Below are 22811 nucleotides of genomic sequence, written 5' to 3'. Positions count from 1 at the left end.
CCATTTCTCTTTCACTGGAAATTCCTTAGGAATCCAAACCAACACTAAAGAAAACAGAGAAAAAAAATAAACAGGACAATGTTCATGTAAAGATCAAAGGTTAACACATGCCTCCAGGCCTCTTTTTATTTACTTGGTTGAAATTTATCTTAGTCGGTGAAGAAAATGAGTAGTTTGATCTTTTCAACCTTTTTTTATTCAACAGGCCATGAGCTCAGGAGATGAACAAGGCTAGAATCCTGGCTCTAACCTTTAATAATTGTGTAATCTTGAACAAATTACTTATTTAACCTCTCCATGCCTCAGTTTCTTAAACTGTAAAATGAGGATAATATTAGTACCTAACACATAGAGTTGTTTGGAGGGTTAACTAAACGAATGCAAACAAAAATCTTAGAACATTTTTTGGCATGGAGTAAGTACTCAAATTCTAGTTGTGCAGAATACAACACAGAGCAAGTCAAATGTGATTCCTGTCCTCGTGGAGTTTATACTCTGGTGGCAGTGGGAGTGAAGTGGGTAGCAAAAGACACCGCACAAATCACACAGCTAATGGCATCTTTGTGGTTGTGTTAAGTGTAATGAAGGAGAAACACAGGGCACTGAAGATCATTTGCTCTTTCAATGAACTGCAAAAGTTTTATAAACTTACATATATATAAAACTTATATATCACACTTTTATAAAGTTAAGAACATCTGAAAGTTTCATTATCCTATATCCACCCATGATAGGCAGTTTTATTCAAAAATATCAAATTTAAAAGTTGAGCACTCTTAATTTGAAGATTATATTTATATGTATCCAGGTGTTTAAAGAGAAATCGTAGCACCTGAGGGGGGAAAATCATTCAAGCCATTTGGTAACAGTGACAAACTAGTCAATAACTCACTCAAGATTTAATTTTCCAGTATGGCTCTTTAAAGACATAGGATTCTAAAATTCTTAGAATTTTTTAAAATTGTTATTCTTAGAAAGGCAGGATAGCATACTGGTTCAGGACCCAGGTCCCCAAGGATCTAGACTCTGACATTTTGCTAGCTTTTAACTCCTATTAGGCAAGTTCCTCCACCTCTCTTAAGCCTCAAATTCGTTCTCTTTCAAGTTGGAGATAACAAAACTTTATCAAGAGATTGGAAAATTAAATGATACAGCCTGGCAAACATCTAGCAGCGTCTGGCACACAGCAGATAGTCCAAAAAGGGGAACCTAAAAGGCTGAACTTCCTTCCTAAGGATTTTAGACTATTAAGACCATGAAGCACTTGTCAATGTTTCATTTTTCCGTGGAAATAGTCTGTGATCGAGGAAAACTAACGTGACATTGGAGAAGAGTCCTGGAATTCATCCCAAGATTTTTGACTTATTAAAATGAGCTGAGGTCGTGTTTACAGCTCAAAGCTCCACCCAGCAGCGCCTAAGCGTTCCCTCAGCAAAACTGGTAGGCCACCAACCGTCACTTTGCCTGGCAGCCTGAAGAATGCTGATAACCGGAGGCAAGACTGAGGCCCCCGTTAACGCAGCCCAGCTCTGGGTTCACGAATCCCGCGGTCTTGGGGTCGGAAGGGCGGGGCTCCCCCCATTACACACACCTCTCAGGCCTCTCCCAATCCCCAGGTTCCGTCTCCCTCCCGGAGGCCTAGCGCCTGGCCCCTCTGCTCCCGCCCATATTTGGTTTCCAATCCCATCCTGCCTGGCGCTCGAGCGGCCAATCAGGAGGCGGTCCTCCCTCGGGGGCGGGGCGAGGGGCGGGGCGGACTGGCGGAGCCTGAGGTCGCTTACTTCTGCCGCGCGGCGGTAGACGGGTTCTCCAGCGGAGGGTGGAGACGCGTAGCCCAGGCTCCCTGCAACGTTCTGCGAAGCCAGTCGGACACCATGGCGGACAGCCGAGATCCAGCCAGCGACCAGATGAAGCACTGGAAGGAGCAGCGGGGCGCGCAGGTATACCCTGCGGCCCTCGCGCCGGCCCGAAGGTTTGCGCAGAGAGCTGGGCGTGGGCAAGTAACGGCCCGGCTTCTCCAGCGCTGCCGAGTTGCGGGGGCCAGTCCCACTGATCACAGGCCAGGGTGGGCGCTGCTTTCCCGTCTCGAAAGACTGTTCCATTCGCGGGGAGGAGGGGAGAGGTGTCTGGGGCCGGGGGCACGCCAGCAGGGTTTGTAGTCGGCCGCAGGGCGTGGGTGATTGGCTCCGATTTTTGCAATTCTGCCAGCTGGGACAGAGGTCGCAGCTTGAGGGAGGACTGAAGGCTCATGGGGAAAGAGGCAGAGCTGCAGCAAGAAGGGAAGTGGGGTGGGGTGGGGGAGTAGGAACCGGGCTCTAGCCTTGACCTTGCTCTGGCAATAACTACAAGCCTCCATATTTGCATGGGGGCAGGGATCGTGTTTTATCCTCTCGATGTCCCCGACACTGCTCATGATACCGGATACTCAATGCGCACGGCATTAAACGACTAATAAAGACTTTTTACATCCATTATTCTATTTGCATTTAAAAAACACCACGCCTAACATTTTAGAGCTAAAAGCGACAATAGGGATTGGTTAATGCGTTTATTCACACGTATTCTTTGAGTGCCTGCATAATCACTGTGCTGAGACCAGGTGTACAAATGCCAGTGAGGCAAGAACTATAGCATCGGGAAGCTCAAAATCTAGTCAGGGAGACAACACAGGTAAACAAATGATTAACATACAGCGTGGTGAAGGCTCTAATACAGGTTATCTGTAAAGTATAAAGGGAATGACCGCACTTGGCTGGAAATTTTCCCAAAGCAGGTGACATCTGAACAAGCACTTTAAGGAGAAGGCTTTCAGCTTAGTGGTGGTGGGTGAGGCATTCCTGGCCTGTATCCACAGGCGCAGAGTCTTAAACAGCATCTTTGAGCAGGTTGGATTAGTTGAGAGGGCATCTGATCTGAGTTTTCTTTTGTATTGCCCAGAGAGTGTGAGGGACTTGCTTAGTTCCCATGGCAGTTGGTTAATGGCAGAGGATGAGAGCCATGCTTTTTCTCATCTTAATGCGCTTTCTCAAAACTAGCTTAGTATTCATGAACTGGGGTATTAAAGCTAAGTGTCCACGGATCGCTTTATAGGTAGTTCCCTGCTCCAGAGAAGACTGTCATTCTCTTCTAAGGGCCTGGAAGATCTTTCTTCTTGTTTTATCCTTTATTATATGCCAGAAATGTAGTTCAGTTTTTCTTGAGTTCCTAACGTGAACCAGAGAGACTTGGAGTCTTATTAATTAAAGACAGGCAGCTAGAGGCAGAGTTAAGATTAGAATGTAGCTGGTGGGACCAGGATTCTGTCTATACCCAGTGGTAGCTAAACCCTGGTTCACTCTGAAGTTTTCATGATACTCTGTGAACTGAGAAAAATATGAACTATGGAGTGAGTTTTTCATAAAGCACAATTTATTCATTTTTAAAGACCCTCCCCCCTTTGTTCCGAGACTAGCTTTTCTCTTCATTTCGAGAATCAGTAACTGTTCTTAAATCATTAAGACCCTACTGGTGATTTTCCCTACTAGGTTGCCTATGTGTGAAGCATCTGGCTCACAAAAGCACATCTGTGATCGGGTGACTCATAGTTGTTTCCTTTGCCTGTGTGCATGGTCCCAGTTGGCAGTCATTTTGATGTCTTGTTCTTCACACTTAGCTGCTCTGAGTTATTTCTTGAGGTGATCCCCTTCCCCTCTCCTGATCCTCCAGAAGGAATTTTGCATATGTAGACTTTATAATTTTCCAGTGCTTTTTATGGAAAATTTCAAACATTCAGAGCAGTTGAAAGAATTGTGCAGTGTATACTTATATATTCACCCCATTTTGCTGTGTATCTTTTATTACATGTTATTCTAGCTGTCCATCTCTTTGCACATCCATTCACCTCCCTCTTTTTGGGGGCTGCATTTCAGATTAGGTTGTAGACATCAGTGGACTTTACCCCTAAACACTAAGCCTTCAACTGAACAGAGTTCAGTGTTTGATTGCATATTTAAGATAATAACTATAGCGAAATATACAAATATTAAGTGTACCATTCCATGATATTTTGATTAACATATACACTTGTGAATCCTATTTCCTCATCAAGATATATAGAAGGTTGTTGTCACCCTGGAAAGTTCCCTCATGCTATTTCCTAGTGATTTATGGCACCCTCTGCAGTCTTGTCCTATGCAGCCACTGTTTTGACTTTTTTTTAACCATTGGATTATGTACTTTTTTGTGTTGACACTTCTTTCATTCATCAAAAATATTTTAAGAGTAAAAAGAGAAAAAAATGTTTTAAGATTCATTCATGATGCTGCATGTATCAGTAGTTGGTTGTTTTCATTACTGAGCAGTAGTATTCCATTGCATGAATATATCACCATTTGTTTATCCTGTTGCTGGACATGAGGGCTATTTCCAGTATTGGGGTGCTATAAATAAAGCTACCTTGAGAAGTCTCATACAAGTATTTTTGTGCACATATGCTTTCTTAGGAAATACCTAGCAGTAGAACTGCTGGGTCATGGGGTAAGTGAATATTTTATGAGAAACTGTTAAGCCTTTTTCTGAAGTGTTTGTACCGTGTTTTTACACTTCCATCAACAGTATATGAGAGTACCAGTTGCTCCACATCCTGTCAACACTGGTGTTACCAGCCTTTTAATTTCAGCCATTCTTGTGGATATGACATGATGTCTCATTATGGTTGTAATTTGCATTGTGCGTGATTTATAAAGATAGCTGTCTTTTCATGTGCTCAGTGACCATTAGCATATGTTCTTTTGACATAGCTGTTCAAATCTTTTGTCCTTTATTTATTTATTTATTTATTTTTAAATGTTTTTTTTTTATTTTTTTAATTTCTAGGAGAGAGAGAGAGAGACAGTGTGAGCAGGGGAGGGTCAGAGAGAGAGCGAGTTACAGACTGAAACAGGCTCCAGGATCTGAGCTGGCAGTCAGCACAGAGCCCAACGCGGGGCCCGAACCCACGAACCGCGAGATCATGACCTAAGCGAAAGTTGGACGCTTAACCGACTAAGCCACCCAGGCGCCCCAAATCTTTTGTCCTTTAAAAATTAGTTTTTTTTTGTTAATCTGTAGCTCATATTTTAAATCATATGTGGACTAAGCACTGTAATAATCCCAAAATCTGTAATGGTATAAACACATTAGAAATTTATTTCTCTCTCATGGGGCACCTGGGTGGCTTAGTCGGTTAAGCGTCTGACTTTCGCTTAGGTCATGATCTCGCGGTTCGTGGGTTTGGGCCCCGCGTCGAGCTCTGTGCTGACTGCCTGCTCGACTGCCAGCTCAGAGCCTGGAGCCTGTTTCAGTCTGTGACTCCCTCTCTCTCTGACCCTCCCCTGCTCACACTGTCTCTCTCTCTCTCCTAGAAATACATAAAAATATTTTAAAAAAATTTATTTCTCTCTTACCTGATGAGCTAAAGTGGTTTGAGGTTGAAGAGATGGGGTGAGTACTCTCCTGCCCACAGTTATTGGCAAAAGGAGCCCCCCCCACCCTTTGACATTTGGCTTTAAAGGTTGCCCTGGGCATCACAGTCCAGCCTTGGAAGGTTAAGAACCTGGAGGACGGCATGTGGGAGGTTTAGAGACCAGGCTGGGAGTGGTGTAGGTCACTTTTACTCACATTCCATTGGCTACAATGCCACACATGTTACATGACCACAGCTAACAGTGAGGGCACCTGGGAAGTGCAATCCACCTCTGTTCAGGTAGCCGACACTACTATATTATCCAAGCCATACATTCCATGTGAACGTCTATTTAGCCATTTCTTGTGATGGGGTGATGATGGGCAAGCAGATATAGTCTTTTTTTTTTTTTTAAAGATTATGTCATTTTTACTTCCTGACATTAAAATAGTCTACCTGTTAGAAAATTATGATAGTAACAGATAATGCGTGTGTGTGTATTTATTTTTCTCCCCGTACTTGGCAAATGCCTCTATTTAAATGGGCAGCTCTGTGTCAACATCCTCTGTCCTACTCCTTGCTTTTTGAAAATGTTTTGCTTGAGAGCTTTAAGTTTTGGAACTATAGGAAGTTCTGTAGGAAGGCAGCCTGGTGTCTTCTCCAAGAATCAGATGCAGAATGCCAAGCTGGGTGTATCCTCCTTTGGAACCAAAGTGTCAACCAATGTGAAAACAATTTATTGGGAATCTCTCCTTGTAGTCATATTTTGTTGCTGACAAGTGAATTGGAAGCTTTGTAAACCTTAATAAGTGATCATTGAATCAAATCCGTTATAGGTATGACTTGGATTTTCTTAAAAATCTTTATTTCAAGGTGCCTGGATGGCTCAGTTGGTTAAGTGTCTGACTTCGGCTCAGGTCATGGTCTTGTGGTTCTTGAGTTCGAGCCCTGTGTCAGGCTCTGTGCTGACAGCTCAGACCCTGAATTCTGTGCCTTCCTCTCTTTCTGCCCCTCCTCCACTCAGGTTCTGTCTTTCTCTCTCCCAAAAATAAACAAACATTAAAAAAAAAATTATTTCGGGGCGCCTGGGTGGCTTAGTCAGTTAAGCGTCTGGCTTTCGCTTAGGTCATGATCTCGCGGTTCGTGGTTTCGAGCCCCGCTTTGGGCTCTGTGCTAACTGCCAGCTCAGAGCCTGGAGCCTGTTTCAGTCTGTGACTCCCTCTCTCTCTGGCCCTCCCCTGCTCGCGCTGTCTCTCTCTTTCTCTCTCCTAGAAATAAATAAAAAAAATAAAAAAAAAATTATTTCTTCTTCTCTCAAAATACATTGAAGGGAAGGAATTGGTTCTCCAGGTATTACCAGTCACGTTGGATGGAACTTCAATAGGAACATTCTTGTTCATCAGTTAGAATGCTCTTCCTTTTGGATAGTTAGGCTTAATTAGTAGCCTCTTATTCCCTTAAAAATTGTAGAATTTGAACAGTTCAAGCTTTACCTTTTTTAAACAGTTCCTTTATTACCTGGGAGAGAGATTGGGACTTGGTTCTCATTCCTATCACTGAGTCGTAAGACAGAGCTCATGAGGATTTATGTATTTCAAGGTGATTTGATACTACCTACATCGATATTACACTGTCAGCATTCGGGATGGAGAAAGGGTGACGGATGGCTCCTTGTGCACATGTGCTTTTGTTTCTTTTGGGAACTACATAGGAGTGAGTTTGCTGCGTCATTGTGTGGCAGTGAGAAAGACATGAGAAGTGGAATCAAAATTTCTAAGCTTTCATTTGTTTTAGCCAATATGTAGACCACTCTATATTTTTCTCCAGGTAAAAAAAGAGTGGCTGATTGCAGCATGTTAAACAAGCAGATCTTTGTTTTGTTTATTTTGTTCTTGTTTTTGTCCTTTATTTTCCTCCTGAGTACTGTGATTGCTGTGGTTTCTAATAAAAAGAGTCAAAGAATCGTTTACATTTGCGGATCAATTATCCTTCATTTTTTGAGTCTTTCTTTACCATTTTCTCTTATTCCCTACTGTTTTGAAAGATTGAAGGGCTAGGCCAGTTCTTAGTAGCTCCCATACCTACTTTAGACAGGTTCTTCAAGGCAGAGAAAAACCTCTTGCAATAGCTCTTATTTTGTTTATTTTAAAGGTTTTATTATTGATAGGACAATTCTAAATGTTTGCTAATGATTGAAAACCAATAGCAATATTTTGACCATTTCTTTTTTTTTTTATTTTTTTTTATTTTTAAATGTTTTATTTATTTCTAGGAGAGAGAGAGAGAGACAGCGTGAGCAGGGGAGGGTCAGAGAGAGAGGGAGTCACAGACTGAAACAGGCTCCAGGCTCTGAGCTGGCAGGAACAGCAAGATCATGACCTAAGCGAAAGTCGGACGTTTAACCGACTAAGCCACCCAGGCGCCCCAAGTTTTTGACCATTTCTTGATGAAAACATTGACAGCTCACCAAGAAGAGCGAAAAAACCATTGGCAACTATTGGTTAGCCTTTTACTTTTACCCACACTAATACGAAACAGCCTTGCTTGGAAAACAGGCATGTCCCATTGGGGTGAAGGAGGAGGTGTGTTCAGTGTACGTGCTCAGAGAGCCAGCCATGTGGCCTTTAAGTCTGACATTTATCTTCCTTGTCAAAGGCAACTTTTATTTTATTTTTTCTTGAATTAAAACTACCCACTAGTTCTCTCTCCTGGGATCCTTGGAATCACTTTTTATTTTCTGTGTCATTGCTTCTTCTCCCTTCCCCAACTCAGTTCAATACCGTGGACAGGCAATTCTTGTCCTGCCTGATGGATCTTACTGTTCCTTGCCCAGGGCATTGTTAGTCTAAGACCAGAAAGGCTGCAGATCTGGTAGTAACGTACTGCCGAAATGGCCTGTTCAGAAGCTTTCAGTATACTTTATTTAGTGCCAACAGGATCTGTTTGTGTTCTTTGTTGAGAAGGCAGTGTGGATATTGTAATAATATTGTAGGATGACAGATGGTGACTACGTTTATCAAGGTAAGCACTGAAGTATAGAATTGTGGAATCAATATGTTATATACATATGTTAATTACACTTTCCTTACCCTTTTTGGATTTCACTTTTTCCATGATACGTTATTTAAAAAAAAATTTTTTTTTGAGTGGCAATAGCTTAGGTGGAGGGTCACGGATAACTTAGACAATGAGTAAAATAGAATGAAAATCAGTTTTGCTTCTTGAGTTTAGAATGACCGCCTGGCATTGACTTTATACCAGGTACCTGATGGCTTGACCATGATGAAGTCAGCCTGCAAGACAAAGTACATCCCAGTGATGAAGTCTCCACATTGCCCAGAAAGCATAGTTTTCGGTTATGAAGGCTCTCAGAAACATTTCCCAGGGCTATCAATTCATGTATTTTGTGCTTGTGAATCACCCTGGTGTGAGGTGGCATTAAGGTGGGGCACCTTCTGATGCTTAGAACGTTTTAAGGTTAATAATAATAATAATAATAATAATAATAAAAGCCTATCAGACTGAGTCAGGAATTTAGGATTAATTAGCCTACATGGTAGTTAGGGTTTTCCATGTTTTCTGGTGACCATAAGCCCTCTCTGGGCAGGAGCCAGCATCAACCAGCTGGGCGGTGGCCAGATTTAACCCCTGTTTTGAATTTACCCCCTGTGTTTAGGCAGTGAAGATTACCAGGCCTGCCCCTGGGAGAGCAGGGTGTGTGCTGAAGGATGTGTGCTTCCTGTGGCCCTTGGTTTCTAAAGGGGAAAGGAGTGGGGGGCCTGTGCAGGCCTGGGTTCTTTTCCCAAACTGCCCTCTCAGGGAAGTCTCTCCCCTTCTGGGGAATGGGCCAGGAGGCCTGGAGCACTCTGATATCTCTCCTGCTTCCCCACAGAAATTTGAGGACCAAGGCAGTCTTCGGTCTTCTGTACATGGGTGTGCACATTGCAGGTACTTGATGAGTCTTCGTTAAATAAATTAGCATGTTAAGCAGTAATTTGCTAGAAAATATCAGGCATATTCTGTGGTGAACTCTGAGAATGTGAGGCTGTCATTATGACTTCTTTGGGATTGAAGTCAGGGAGGGGCTGTATTACCAATCTTTATCTATTAAAAAACCGGAAAATGATGTTTAGTAAGTTCTTGGGCCTTCTGTGAGCAGAGGGCACTAATAAGTGGAAACTATGTCGATAAAATATTTTGTCAGAGAAAGCCAACCTTACTCCTCCCAGGAAAATTTCTTCATTCATATCTTAACTCCAGCCAAAAGATACAAAGAGCAAAGCCAAAATGGAATTTTACTTTGAGTCTCCATTTTTAATCATGGCATCAGTTTTTAGCCAAGCCAAACTACTTCTTTACCAATTTCTGCAGCAGTTTTTATAACATTTGTCTAAAGGTGTTTGATCAGAATTTGAAGTTATAAATTAAAATATTTCTTGGTTATTTTTGGGAGGGGAGATGCAAGGAGAGAGGTAGGCTATTATTGCTTCTTCCTCCTACTTAGGAATAATCTTCCTTGGCCAGTTTGGATTGGCCCATAGTTTGATTTATTCACATGTTGAATCCACAAGCATTTTTTGTGCGCGTGTGTGTGTATACTTGCTGATAGCAGCATTGTGTCAGGTGTCAGGGAGATAGAAGTAAAACAAGTATACTATCTAGAGAGGAAAAACAATAAAGCAGACAGGCAGTTATAAAGATTTTGTTCTGTGGGGCACAAGAAGATGCTCTTGGCTCAGCTTGAGGGATGGTGTAGGGGTGAAGGCAGGAAGAGTGGTTCAGGAGAACTGTATGTGAATGTGAGGAATAATTGGCAGCCAGAAAGATGTAAACACCTGAACAGGTACAAATGCTGCTTTTCCTGAGAGAGAGAGAGAGAGAGAGAGAGAGAGCAAGAGAGTGAGCAAGCTCTTAGAATTAATTATCCAGCAATGAAAAGCTTTTCTGTTGTTAAAAAAATTCCAGTTCTTAAGTGATCTGACTTTAAAAACCACCACCACCACCACCACAACAACATAATGATCTGCAAGTTGGAAGAAATCTCTTTGCTCATCCTGCGTCTCATATGTAACAAGTAAACCTGTGCTCCGACATTGAAATCTGTATAAAATCAAAGTCTCTGACCATACCACATCACCCATTAAATGGGAATAATAACATGTGTCTCACTGGATTATTGGAGGCTTAAGTGAGGGGACTTAGGCAGAGGTAGGTTGGATAAAGCCTTGCCTACGGTAGGTGCTTCGAAAATGGTGGTTACAAAGGGAAATTAGGAGTTCTGTACAGTTCTGCCAACTGCGTTGATTCTCTGCCCTTCTTGATGAACTTTTTTTTTTTTAATGTTTTATTTATTTCTAGGGGAGAGAGAGAGAGACAGTGTGAGCAGGGGAGGGTCAGAGAGAGAGGGAGTCACAGACTCTGAAATAGGCTCCAGGCTCCGAGCTGGCAGTCAGCACAGAGCCCGACGCGGGGCTCAAACCCACGAACCGCGAGATCATGACCCAAGCAAAAGTCGGACGCTTAACTGACTAAGCCACCCAGGCGCCCCTTCTTCTTGATGAACTTTGGACCCGAAATGGCCACCTCCATCCTCTTACTAGAGCAAGCGCAGAGCTGGCATCGTGAGATGTTGTATCTTTTTCTGTTGCTTTTAAGAAGCAAGGGTACAGGCTGCAGGGTGTGGCCGTGATGTGGTTTTGCCTCACTCACTATCCTGCAGGGGCCTCTGCCCTCCCTTTTCCAACACTGCAGCCTGTACTGTTGTTTGTGCAGAACCTAGAACTTCCTCTTGCCAGGCTCTGTGGCCTGTGGGGACAGGGAGGACAATGTCCAGTTGAATGAGGGACCCCTGGTCAAAAAACTGCAGCCTCTGGACACCTCCAGGAGGGGACCTTGTTGAGATGGTTGAGCTTCTCATGTGAGCCACGTGCTCTGTGGCTGCTTTTTGTGTCCTTGACCTGCAGACAGCTTGGACTTCTTTGTCCCTCCAGCTGTTGGTCTCCCAGCATCTGTGTGAAGCCCGCCGCGCCGTCGCTGCCCTCAGCCTCCTCAGGCAGCTGCTGGCCCTGCTGTTTGTGGGCTCTTCTTCCCTTCTTTTTTTTCTTTTTTTTTTTTAATGTTTTATTTATTTCTAGGTGAGAGAGAGAGAGATATTGTGTGTTTTGGTGTGTTTTAGAGAGAGTGTGTTTCATATTCTGAAATAGGCTCCAGGCTCTGAGCTGGCAGTCAGCACAGAGCCCGACGCGGGGCCCGAACCCACGAACCGCGAGATCATGACCTGAGCGAAAGTCAGACGCTTAACCGACTAAGCCACCCAGGCGCCCCAATCATCCCCCCTTCTTCTATCCTTTGGTCCCCTCCTGTCCGCCTGCCCTTCTCAGCTTGTGCGGGGAGTGGCCTCACGTGACCGCACTCCTCTAACCAGGCGTCCTCTTGCAGGTCTTCCCTTCCTGGATATTTCTGTGGTTGTTCGTAGCCCCGGGAGGGCCGGCTTTCACCGCTTGCCACTTCCTAGTTCAAAAGTATTCTAAACGCTGGAGATTGCTGGAGGTTTGCCCTACACAAGAACAAAAACAAATTGTATTTACAGTGGGGTTGATCGCAGTGCCCGATGCACGGAGCTGACCGTGCAACTGGACAGGGGCGTTCACGGCCTTCTTTCTGACACACCACCTCTCCCCCACCTCCTTTTCTCACTGACATTCTAGAAAGACTGCATTCATAACCTCTGCTTCCTTCCCTCCCCTGCGTTGCTTGGCCTGCTCAGTGTAACTTTCACCTCCAGTGTCACCGATTTAAAGCCAAAGACAGTTTTCAGAATCCTTTATTAATAGGACCTCAGAGGCACCCAGTTGGCACCTCATATCCCTTGGTTCAAGTCATACCGTCATTGGTCAGTGGTTCTCTGTTTTGTTATTTTACTTACCATTAAAACTGTCATGGGACTGGTCACCAGAGGCCCCCAGGTTTCCGAGACCAGAAGCCTCTGTTTGGTCCTCATTCCATGTGATCTGAGTGCAGCAAGTGCCTCTCTTGGCTTCTCTCCCGAAAGTCTCTGTCCTGGAGTCCATGACAGCCTTCTGTTTCTTCCCTCCTCCTCGTGTTCTTTCTCTGTCGCGGCCTTTTCTCTTCCTTGTGAGAGGATGGTGTTGTCCCTCATGCTCTGTCTCACCCTGTCCCTCTTCAGAGTCTAGCTCCCTCACGGTCATGGTCATGGGCACATACATGTTCCTCCACCCTGCCCCCCCGCTTTGGTCATTGTTTAGTGGCCATATTTTTGGTGTATCAATCTTAAAAAAAAAAAAAGAAATCTGAAGAAAATTAAAATCACCTATAATTATATCGCTTAAACGCTATGGTAGTTTCGTTGTTAATTAAATTTTTTCCGTGGGTGAAATTCTTAATGATGGCATAATATTTCATTTTATGGATATGCCATTATTTATGAACTGTTCCTCTATTTTTGGATATTTAAGATAGTTAAGCTATCTGTAGGCTTTTGCTGCTGTAAATAATATAACACTTAGCCCTCCCCCCCCCCATCCCCCCGTAGCATATGAAAGCTTCATGAGAGCAGGGATGTTGATGTTTGCTGTTGGAATCCCTAGCACCTAACTCATAGTAGGCGCTCTGTAAACATTTCTGGAAAGTTGGTGGGTGAATTTAGTCCAAATCTTAATGTACACTTTCTTCCTGACTCTAAATATTCCTAGAGAGTAGGAAAGGGAAGCTAGGGAGCTGATTCACTTGCTTACTTGGTAGTATTTTTGGAGTCATAATTGGAATATAGCACCCCTTGAGGCAAGCAGATGCATTTTCTTCCCTTTTTGCCTTCGTTTCTGAATGTCCATTTTTGCTTACTCATACCATAAAGGTGAGAAAAGAAGACCTTTGAGGCAAGACCTCAGCTCACACTGAGCTATTGTTATCTTAGAAATTTCTCTAAAGTCTTGTACTTTTTTTCAGAAGTTATTTTTTAAAAATTTGCTTTCCATGGTCCATTCCCCAGCCCCACTCCTCATTTTATTTAGTACAGCTTCATTGCATTAACTCTTTTCATCTCAGCAAATACATGGCATCCTTCTCCTCACCTTCTAATAAATGCCCTCTTCTCTTTTGTTCAGGTCGGTTTCTTCCATCTAATGTTGCCCTAAACAAGCCCCTGAAGTTGAGGATCTTTTTCTTCTAGTCTTTGCCCTCCCTTCGGCCTCCCTGCTGTATTGCTGACCCACTGGAAGCTTTTTCTGTCACATTTTGAAGGCAGATGACAAGTACATTAGTGTATGTGAGGAAAGCTGTTAAAAATTAGGACCGTTGATATGTTAGAGCAAAGAAGAGAGGCTGGATGCTACGTTTGTAACTTAGACAGCCAGGTTTCATTTCTTAGCTTGATTGGTGTTGTGCAGGACATTCCTGCACTGGGTGGGAGGGAGGCGGAAGGGCGGGAAAATTCCAACATTCCCGCTCCCAAGCATTCCTGCTCCCAAGTTTCTGTGAATCCAGGCCATCAGGTGAGGCCGTCTCGTTCTTCAGTTCTTTACTCAGCCATTGATTCATCCACCTTACTGTGCATGTGCTCCTCTGGGCATGGTTTTTATTCTTGACCACATCACTCTGACCTGGTCTGCAGGAGGGGACATGTGATGTGGTTTTATCACTTCCATGAATGACGGAGGGCTATACATGACACTCCGACCTGTTTACCTTTCCTTTTCCGGAGCTTCTTGGTATCTCCTGTCGTACTTTTCTCCTTTATGCGATGTCTCCTCTATTTATTTATAGATTTAGATTTCCTTTAGTGCTATGTCTGTCAAAAAGAGCACGGGAAGGTGTGGACAAATTATTTGCTCAGACTCTTTCATTATTTTAATTGTAGATCATCCCAAAGCTTTAAGTCAGTGGTTCTTAATCTTGGCTTCACTTAGGAATCACCTGGGGAGCTCAAAACAATCCTGATGCCCAGGCCTCATGCAGACTAAGTGTATCAGAAATCTCCAGGTAGATGAGCCCACTATCAGTATGCATTAAAAATCTTCCCAGGTGGAGCGCCTGGGTGGCTTAGTTGGTTGAGTGTCTGACTCTTGATTTTGGCTCAGGTCACGATCCCATGATCTCAGGCTCGTGGGCTGGAGCCCTGTGGTGGGCTCTGTGCTGAGCATGGAGCCTGCTTAAGGCTTACGATTCTCTCCCTCTGCCCGTCTTCCCCGCTCGCACTCAGTCTCTAAAACGAAACCAAAAACAACAATAACAACAACTCCACAGGTGATTCCAGTGACAGCCATAGTTGAAAATCAAGGACTTAGGTTTAAACTAAAGGTGAAGTTGTACAATTTCTCTCTTCCTTTTTCTGATTCATTTTCTACTTTTCTTTTAAAGTTTATTTGAAAGAGAGAGAGGGAGAGGGGGAGAGAGAGAGAGAGAGAGAGAGAGAGAGAGAGAATCCTAAACAGGCTCCGTGCTGTCAGCCCACAGCTTGACATGGGACTCAATACCATGAATGATGAGATCATGACCTGAGCAGAGATCAAGAGTCAGATGCTTAACCAACTGAACGACCCAGGCTCTCCTCAGTTTCTACTTTATTTTTTTTCCTTTAAAAAATTTTTTTTTAACATTTATTCATTTTTGAGAGAAACATAGCATGAGCAGGGGAGGGGCAGAGAGAAAGAGAGAGACACAGAATCTGAAGCAGGCTCCAGGCTCTGAGCTGTCAGCACAGAGCTTGACGTGGGGCTTGAACCCGCAAACTGTGGGATCATGACCAGATGCCTAACCAACTGAGCCACCCAACTGCCCCTCTACTTTAAATGATAAAAAAAAAGTATCTAGTATCCCATGTATTAGTACATGTGTATCTTCAAAAAGAGTGGCATGATTGGGTGGTATCTGCTGATTAGACTCTTAAATTTTCTTACATTTGGGAGAGTTTGCAACTGGAAGGGGGAAAGGGTCCGGTGAGAGAGTCTGAATGGATGCCTACACATGTGTCGTGGTTGTTAGAACAAGAAACCTAAAATGCTTTGCTTCTTCTATCAGATCACTTTCACACAGCCAGCAAAATGTTAGCATGTGTATGTGTTGTGTGAGCCCTCATTTGGTATGAACTTAGCACTTTTTAAAAAAATTTTTAAAAATGTTTTATTTATTTCTGAGAGAGAGAGAGACAGCAGGAGCAGGGAAGGGTCAGAGAGAGAGGGAGACACAGAACTGGAAATAGGCTCCAGGCTCTGAGCTGGCTGTCAGCACAGAGCCCGATGTGGGGCTCGAACTCATGAACCATGGGATCATGACCTGAGCTGAAGTCGGATGCTTAACCGACTGAGCCACCCAGGTGCCCCTGAACTTAGCACTTTTAATTCATGCATTTGTTAACTTTAGGAGGTAGTTGTTTCTTGCCCATTTTACAGATGAAAAGGTGAGACTCAGAAATAGTAGGTGATAGGCTAGTACATACACAGAACTGGAAGTTGGACCCAGGGCTCATAGTTTCTCCATGGCTCCATGTTGGGCTCTTCCCATTTCCGTGTGACTAAAAGTGGGCGGGGGTGGGGGGTTATCCTAGTGTGTGTATGGGTCTTGTTTATTAATTCTGCAGATTCCAAGGTCTCCCTTATTCAGTGCATTTTCCCAGAGAGCTCGTGGTATTTTTATAGTTTTTAAAGTGACCCCTCTCCTCTCTTATCTCCTTCTAGAGAAGAGACAGGTAGTGACTTTATTTTAATACTCAGAGCAGCTGTGCCTTGAGAATAAAAGTTACACACTCTACTTCAGTCTTGTGAAAATTCTGTGCATAGTGCTTTTCGGGGCACGTGAAGCTGGTACTGTGAACTTCCATCCCTAGACCTTTTTGACTTGTTCTCCCAGAATGGAGGTGGCTTAGCTCTGCTTCACCCACACATCTCCCCTGGTTTCCCAGCTGCCAGGGAGGAAAGACAGTAGAGAGACAGTTGTCTCTGGTCAAGAGCAGAGGGTATGACCATGAAGCAAGATGATGCTAAGAGCTGTATCACTACTTAGAACGTACTACTGGTCCCATCCCAGAGAAGGGGCAGCTGAGAGGCTTCTGATGTAACTGATAATTGGGGAATTGAGTGGATTAAAATGAATTCTTTATTACAGTGAAATAACCTATCCCATTTCAGGGACCTTTGACATCTTTAGCAAATTCATACTGTAATCTGACCAGGAGCAGTTTATTTTCAGTGACAATAAAAGCCATTGACTTTTTGGGTTTTTTTTGTTTTGGAATTGAAAGGAGATATTGCAGGGGCCTGGTGTGTGCTGCTTGAGAGAAATGAGTGCGCCTTGCAGGACTTTGGCTGCACTTTGGCTTCTGGAACAGTCGTGAAGCCTCTGCAGGCATTAACCAGCATGGCTTCCCCGGAGACTGTCTTCTCACTATCATTTTGGACATTCAGTGTTAAGCACGTATGATCCCTTCAGGGGGATCCCCATCTGGGGGTTTCGAGCCCACTGGTGGCTGTATCCAGAGCAGCGGCGGAGCGAGGTGGCAGGGTGGTGAGCCATCTTCCTGCTCTTCAGAGCAGATTTCTTTTCTTCTTCTTCTTTTTTTTTTTTTAATGTTTTATTTATTTTTGAGAGCAAGATAGAGACAGCATGAGTAGGGGCGGGTCAGAGAGAGAGGGGGACACAGAATGTGAAGACAGGCTCTAGGCTCTGAGCTGTCAGCACAGAGCCTGACACAGGGCTCGAACCCATGAACTGTGATGACCTGAGCCGAAGTTGTACGCTTAACTGACTGAGCCACCCAGGTGCCCCCAGAGCGCATTTCTTAGCAGATTGGTGTTGAGATTTTTCAAGAGTTTCTGAGACTGGCCTATACATTTCAGGCAATGGCATATCTTGTAGGCTTTCAGCACTTTGGACACAGAAAATTTAAAAAGAGCTGGAGCAGAAGGTATAGAAATTTGGAAAGCGGCGTGCCCTCTTGCAGTGTATTGTACTGACTCTCCTGCACACTGTTGTGTTCTTTTGTTTTTGTTCACTTTAGAAACCTGACGTCCTGACCACTGGGGCCGGCAATCCAGTTGGAGACAAACTGAATGTTATTACGGCAGGGCCCCGGGGGCCCCTTCTTGTTCAGGATGTGGTTTTCACTGATGAAATGGCTCACTTTGACCGGGAACGAATTCCTGAGAGAGTCGTGCATGCTAAAGGCGCAGGTGAGAGCTGTGTTTATTTGCTGTGAAAGGATAATTTCATAACACCTGGGTTATAATTTACTTTTCACAGGATTGGGGCTACCCTTTAATAGAAGCAACAAAGCTCCATTCTAGGGAGAAAGGGAAAAAAATGTCCGTCAGGAGAGGAGCTAGTCATTAAATGGTGGTTAATTCTCTGGCTTGAACACTTTATGTAAAATGCTTCATCTTGCTAAAAATGAAAGTAATCTTCCTCAGTTGGACAAGAAAGCTTGATGGAAAGCAAGAACAAGCTTTCCTCCTAGCTGCTTGCTTGCACTCCCAGTTAGAACTTTCTGGTTTTTTTTTTTTTTTTTTTTTTTATTTCTTCCGTCCCCTTCAGCTTTTTCTGTGTGGCTTTTCCATCATGACTTTGGTATGCTCTTCAGTTTGTTGTTTGGCCTGTGGGGTCCTATTTGTGTTTTTTCTATTCTTTCTTTGCCTGTGTTTTCTCCTCTTCTCCCTGTTCTTCCCTTCCTCTCCTGGGTCCTATCTGTACTTCAAGGCCGCCTCAGGCCCTGTGTCCTTGGGTCAGGCTTGACCCGCTACTTCCACCCCTACTCATCTCTCCTTCTTCTCAGCCCCAGCTGTGTAGCGCTTGGGTTACTACTGAGTGATAAAAGGGCTTTGCGTCCTGCCCCCATCATTTTGTGTTTGGACATCTGTCTCCCCTTCTCCCGTCATCTCGGAAGCTCCCAGAAGGCCAGGGCCAAACCATCAGCCTCTCTTGTCACCTAGCTGCCTATTGGGGACCCAAGGGTCTGTGATGGTCTCACGATAAGGGTTTCTGTGTCTTTCTCATTAGGAGCTTTTGGCTACTTCGAGGTCACGCATGACATTACCAAATACTGCAAAGCCAAGGTGTTTGAGCATATTGGAAAGAGGACTCCCATTGCGGTTCGATTCTCCACTGTGGGTAAGTTCATTAGTTTGCTTGACCGGCACTGTGTAACTCAACCCTGTCCCTTATTTGGGGGCATTTATAACTTCATTTCGAAAGAAGTATATTAGAAGATAGAAAAAAAAAACCCACTTCTCCATATTATACCAGGTTTTACAGTAGAAAGAATATTTCAAGACATGCAGGAAGTTACTTTTAAGTCTGTTTGTTGAGGTCTTAGGAAATCACACTTAGGCAGAGGCCACCTCTGCAATTCTGTGACATTTGGAAAGAACTTTCCCACAAGTGGTTGCCTCAGATGGAAACGTGGAGTGGGAAGCTTATTCAGTAACCACAATAGCTACCCTTTTTTGGGAATTAACTCCGTGCCATCCATGGTTGGGCACTTTACAGACATTATCTGTAATCTCATCTGTAGATCTACTTTGCAGGGTGGGGTTATTTCTATTTCCAGTGGTTAAATGATTTTTTCAGTAGCGCTAGTAAGAATTAGATCTGTCAACTGCATCTGAACACACCGCGTGCATGAATAATTCTGTTTCTGTCTTAGTCTCTGTGCATTTTTAAAATAACTGTGGATGCAAAAATAAATGACATGAAGAATAAGAATCTATATTTTAACTCATTTTCTTAACACAAACCTCATAATTTTGACAACTCACTGATTTGTTTACCACCTTACTCTTTATAATTATTTTCCTCCTTTATTTTAATTAAAATTTTAATTATCTGTTTGAACAAATCTAGCTTATGTTAAATGGATAGTCTTTCCAGCTTTTACAGTTATGTACTCTCTTCTTAATCTCAATTAATTCTTTTGTTTAATTTGTAGACTGAATTAGCTGGCAGGTAGTAGAAGTAATAGCCCAGGCACTTAAGTAACTTATTTCCTTCTAGGAAGTGGGTTGGAAAGCATAGCTCCTAGTATTTTTTTTTATGACTTTAAGCTTCTTGGTTGCCAGGTACTCTGTCTTAGGCCTAATTTTTCCCATTTGAACCTTCTAGCTGGAGAGTCGGGCTCAGCCGACACAGTTCGTGATCCTCGAGGGTTTGCAGTGAAATTTTACACAGAGGATGGTAATTGGGATCTTGTTGGAAATAACACTCCCATATTTTTCATCAGGGATGCCATACTGGTAGGTGATAAAGCATCTCGCACTCTACAAATGTCTGTTGATTTAAATTGATTTCATACAGTGTTCTGTTTTGACCGTCCTTTGAGGAGAGGCCTTGGGAAAAGCAGAAAGAAGAGAATTTGGGTTGGTCGGATTACCTTTTAAAGCACATTTTTCTGGGGCGCCTGGGTGGCTCAGTCGGTTGAGCCTCTGACTCCGGCTCAGGTCATGCTCTTGTGGTTCGTGGGTTCTGGCCCCACGCTGTGCTCTGTGCTGACAGCTCAGAGCCTGGAGCCTGCTTTGGATTCTGTGTCTCCCTCTCTCTCTGCCCCTCCCTTGCTCACACTCTGTCTCTCTCTCCTTCAAAGATATTAGTAAACATTTAAAAAATGAGGCCCATTTTTCTGTATTTAGTATCTTTCTTTAAGATCAAATAACAATTACCGTTGGTTTTCAGTTCAAGATTCACTGACTTAGTGGGTATTGTCCAGTTTTCCATGTAGAGCCTGGAAGATTAATAAAAAGAGGCACTTTGTCCTGGGAACATGTAGCAGGTAAATTTCATTTTAGGGTTTGTCAGTGTGAAATTCTGGGATTATACTATTCAGAATTCTAATCCATATACCTCACAATAGGCAGTGTATAATATAAGACACCTTAATTCCTCTAAGCTTAATTTTTGGATTTTTTTCTCTTTTTCTGTTTTTAGTTTCCGTCCTTTATCCACAGTCAAAAGAGAAACCCTCAAACGCACCTGAAGGATCCGGACATGGTCTGGGACTTCTGGAGCCTGCGCCCCGAGTCTCTGCATCAGGTGGGAGCTCTTCTTTTCCACTGTATTAGAACATGTCACCCTTGAGAGACCTGTTAATTATGCCTCGTAAGGCATTTCTCCAGTGTTGGCTCTCTCATTGAACTTGGTTTCTGACTTTCTTTTGGGGAGGCTTCCTCAGATTGCTTGATCTTGAAGAGTTTTACAATCTGTGTTTGTTAATCTTCCCCCATTCAAAGACCTTCAATGATGCTAGAAGCATTATCAATTGATATTTAACAACATTAAGGATTAAAGTCTTCAGTATGATGTAAAGCTCTTTGTATCAGGGAAAGAAGGGAAAAGTGGTACCAAACATGTTTACTGTTAAAATAGATTTCGAACAACAAGTTAGTTTTCAGATTCGTTTTTGCTTTTCTTTATAGAATTTTGAGCCATAAGGCTAATGATTTATGTATCATTCTGCTTTGAAATTCTTGTTATTCTGTATACGTGATACTAACGATAACCTTTCCTGTAGGTACTTGGTTAGTGTGTTCTATGTCATTAAGAGGTTTTTTAGAAACTTAGGAATGTCTTAAGAATCTAGGATGTTTTGATTGAAACTGAAAAATTTTAGGCTTTATTTACTTTTCTGTTCCTTAGGTTTCCTTCTTGTTCAGTGATCGAGGGATTCCAGATGGACACAGACACATGAATGGATATGGATCACATACTTTCAAGCTGGTTAATGCGAGTGGAGAGGCAGTTTATTGCAAATTCCATTATAAGGTACGTGTTGCCTTTGGGGAAGAAGGGACAAAGTTCCCCACCACCCATGTCTCCTTACTTCTCTTAAAAGTTGGGCAGAGGTCAAGGCCCCTCCCACTTTTCCCTGACGTCCACTCCGAAGGCTGAGAAGTATTGATCCAGTTGCCCAGGACCATGACTCTTCTGCTGGCTCCACCCAAATGAGCAGGGGTGTGCTACCCAGTTAGGGGAACCACATGGGCTCTCTTTGGTCCCCTCTTTCCATGTGGCCAGAGGGTAGGAACACACAGCTGCTGGCCATGGTCAAGCTTTCTTCTCCTTCTGAGTCCTGGGAGCAATGTGTAAATATTTGGGAAAATGCTCCTTCCCTGCTGGTTCTCTGGTTTAATGTTTCTGGGGCTGCCAGGTGCATATCCATTCTTCCCGGAGAGAGAAGACCTAAGGTTTTGGCTTGGGCTCAAATGTAAGGAGATAATACAGGCCTTCAGGCGGTATGAAAGGAGTTTTCTAGCACATTTAGCCTGGCTTTCTAGACTTCTTTGCTGGAGTTCAGGAGTCAAGCTTTAGCAAACAGTGAAGTGTTATGTTGCTTTGCCTTTTGTACCCCTGAGTCATCGTTTTGAGCATAGATACCTTTTGTGGTCCAGGAGGGGACAGAGGCAGAAACGGGGCATTCCTGGCTGTAATACCAGTCTCACCATTACTTTCAATGTCTGGTGCTGTCTTTCCAGAAACATTTCTTCTAACTTTTTAACTCATACATCCATTTATTCAGCACTTATCAAGGGTATATTTTGAACCGGGAAAAAAGTAAAATCAGTTACAAACGTAAGAAAATAAAAGTTCTGTTTTTTTCATTTCCTTTATATAACCATATGAAATAAGTTACCTTCAGGGGAAGCTTTGAGAACATTTAAATTAACTGAAGTGTTTTAAATGGCTCTCTCTTACTATGATCTTGGCATTTGTTACAACAAGCAGTATTCTCAGAGAACTCTAGAAGGTTATTTAAAAAACCTCTGGTTGCCTAAGAACATGATTCCAAATACTGCTGCTAAAATAAGCACAGACAGAAGTGGACTCAGGACAAATATAGTCTCCCTTTTAAGGGTATCTATCCCAAGATGTGTTGTTTCCTTCTGACCGGTTTTAATCTTTATCTGAACAACTTATGTAGGTCTATCAAACAGGAAGACTGTCTCCCCTCTTTATACTTATAACTTGGATCTATAATCTTTGGCAGGGAACAGTTTTAAGAAACAGTTGACCCATGGGCTTGTCGGTGCCAAAGGGAACAGTGTAGAGCCACTGAGAGCAGGACTGAGTGACTGTGTCTGGTGTTTCCGCGTGTTGGTCGCTTTGCAGTGAGACTAGTCTGAATTCAAATCTTCCCTCTTCTAGATAACTGTGACTTGCTCTCATATTATTGAAAGTTCTCTGTGCTCCAGCTTTGTCACTGTAAAATTGGGATAATAATAGTAACTGTCCATGATCTTGGAAGCATTGGATTGCTTATGGGTTTGTTCAGCAGAGGCCCTGGGATAGCCTGAGACCTACTTGGATATATAGATCTGGATTATTCTGACCTATGATTAGTCTTTTCTAACCCCAAGTGAATTCAGTTAAAGTCAGAAAAGTATTGCAATATTAT

General features: G+C 43.3%; 1 protein-coding gene across 1 annotated transcript in view; it reads left to right on the top strand.

Moving 5' to 3' along the window:
* Nucleotides 1-1765: 1765 nt before the first annotated feature.
* CAT (catalase) overlaps nt 1766-22811 on the top strand; it is a 35506-nt gene continuing 14460 nt past the window's right edge. Inside the window, exons 1-6 of the mRNA XM_039233381.1 lie at nt 1766-1940; nt 17433-17604; nt 18428-18538; nt 19529-19659; nt 20348-20452; nt 21056-21181. Of these exons, the coding sequence (XP_039089312.1) occupies nt 1875-1940; nt 17433-17604; nt 18428-18538; nt 19529-19659; nt 20348-20452; nt 21056-21181 (711 nt within the window). The 5' untranslated portion in view covers nt 1766-1874. The remainder of the gene's footprint in view (nt 1941-17432; nt 17605-18427; nt 18539-19528; nt 19660-20347; nt 20453-21055; nt 21182-22811) is intronic.

This window comes from Hyaena hyaena, unplaced genomic scaffold, assembly GCF_003009895.1.
Source record: "Hyaena hyaena isolate Hyena2069 unplaced genomic scaffold, ASM300989v1 scaffold_74, whole genome shotgun sequence".
NCBI lineage: Eukaryota > Metazoa > Chordata > Mammalia > Carnivora > Hyaenidae > Hyaena > Hyaena hyaena.
Note: the sequence above shows the minus strand (reverse complement) of the source record. Positions and strands in the feature narration are given on the sequence as shown.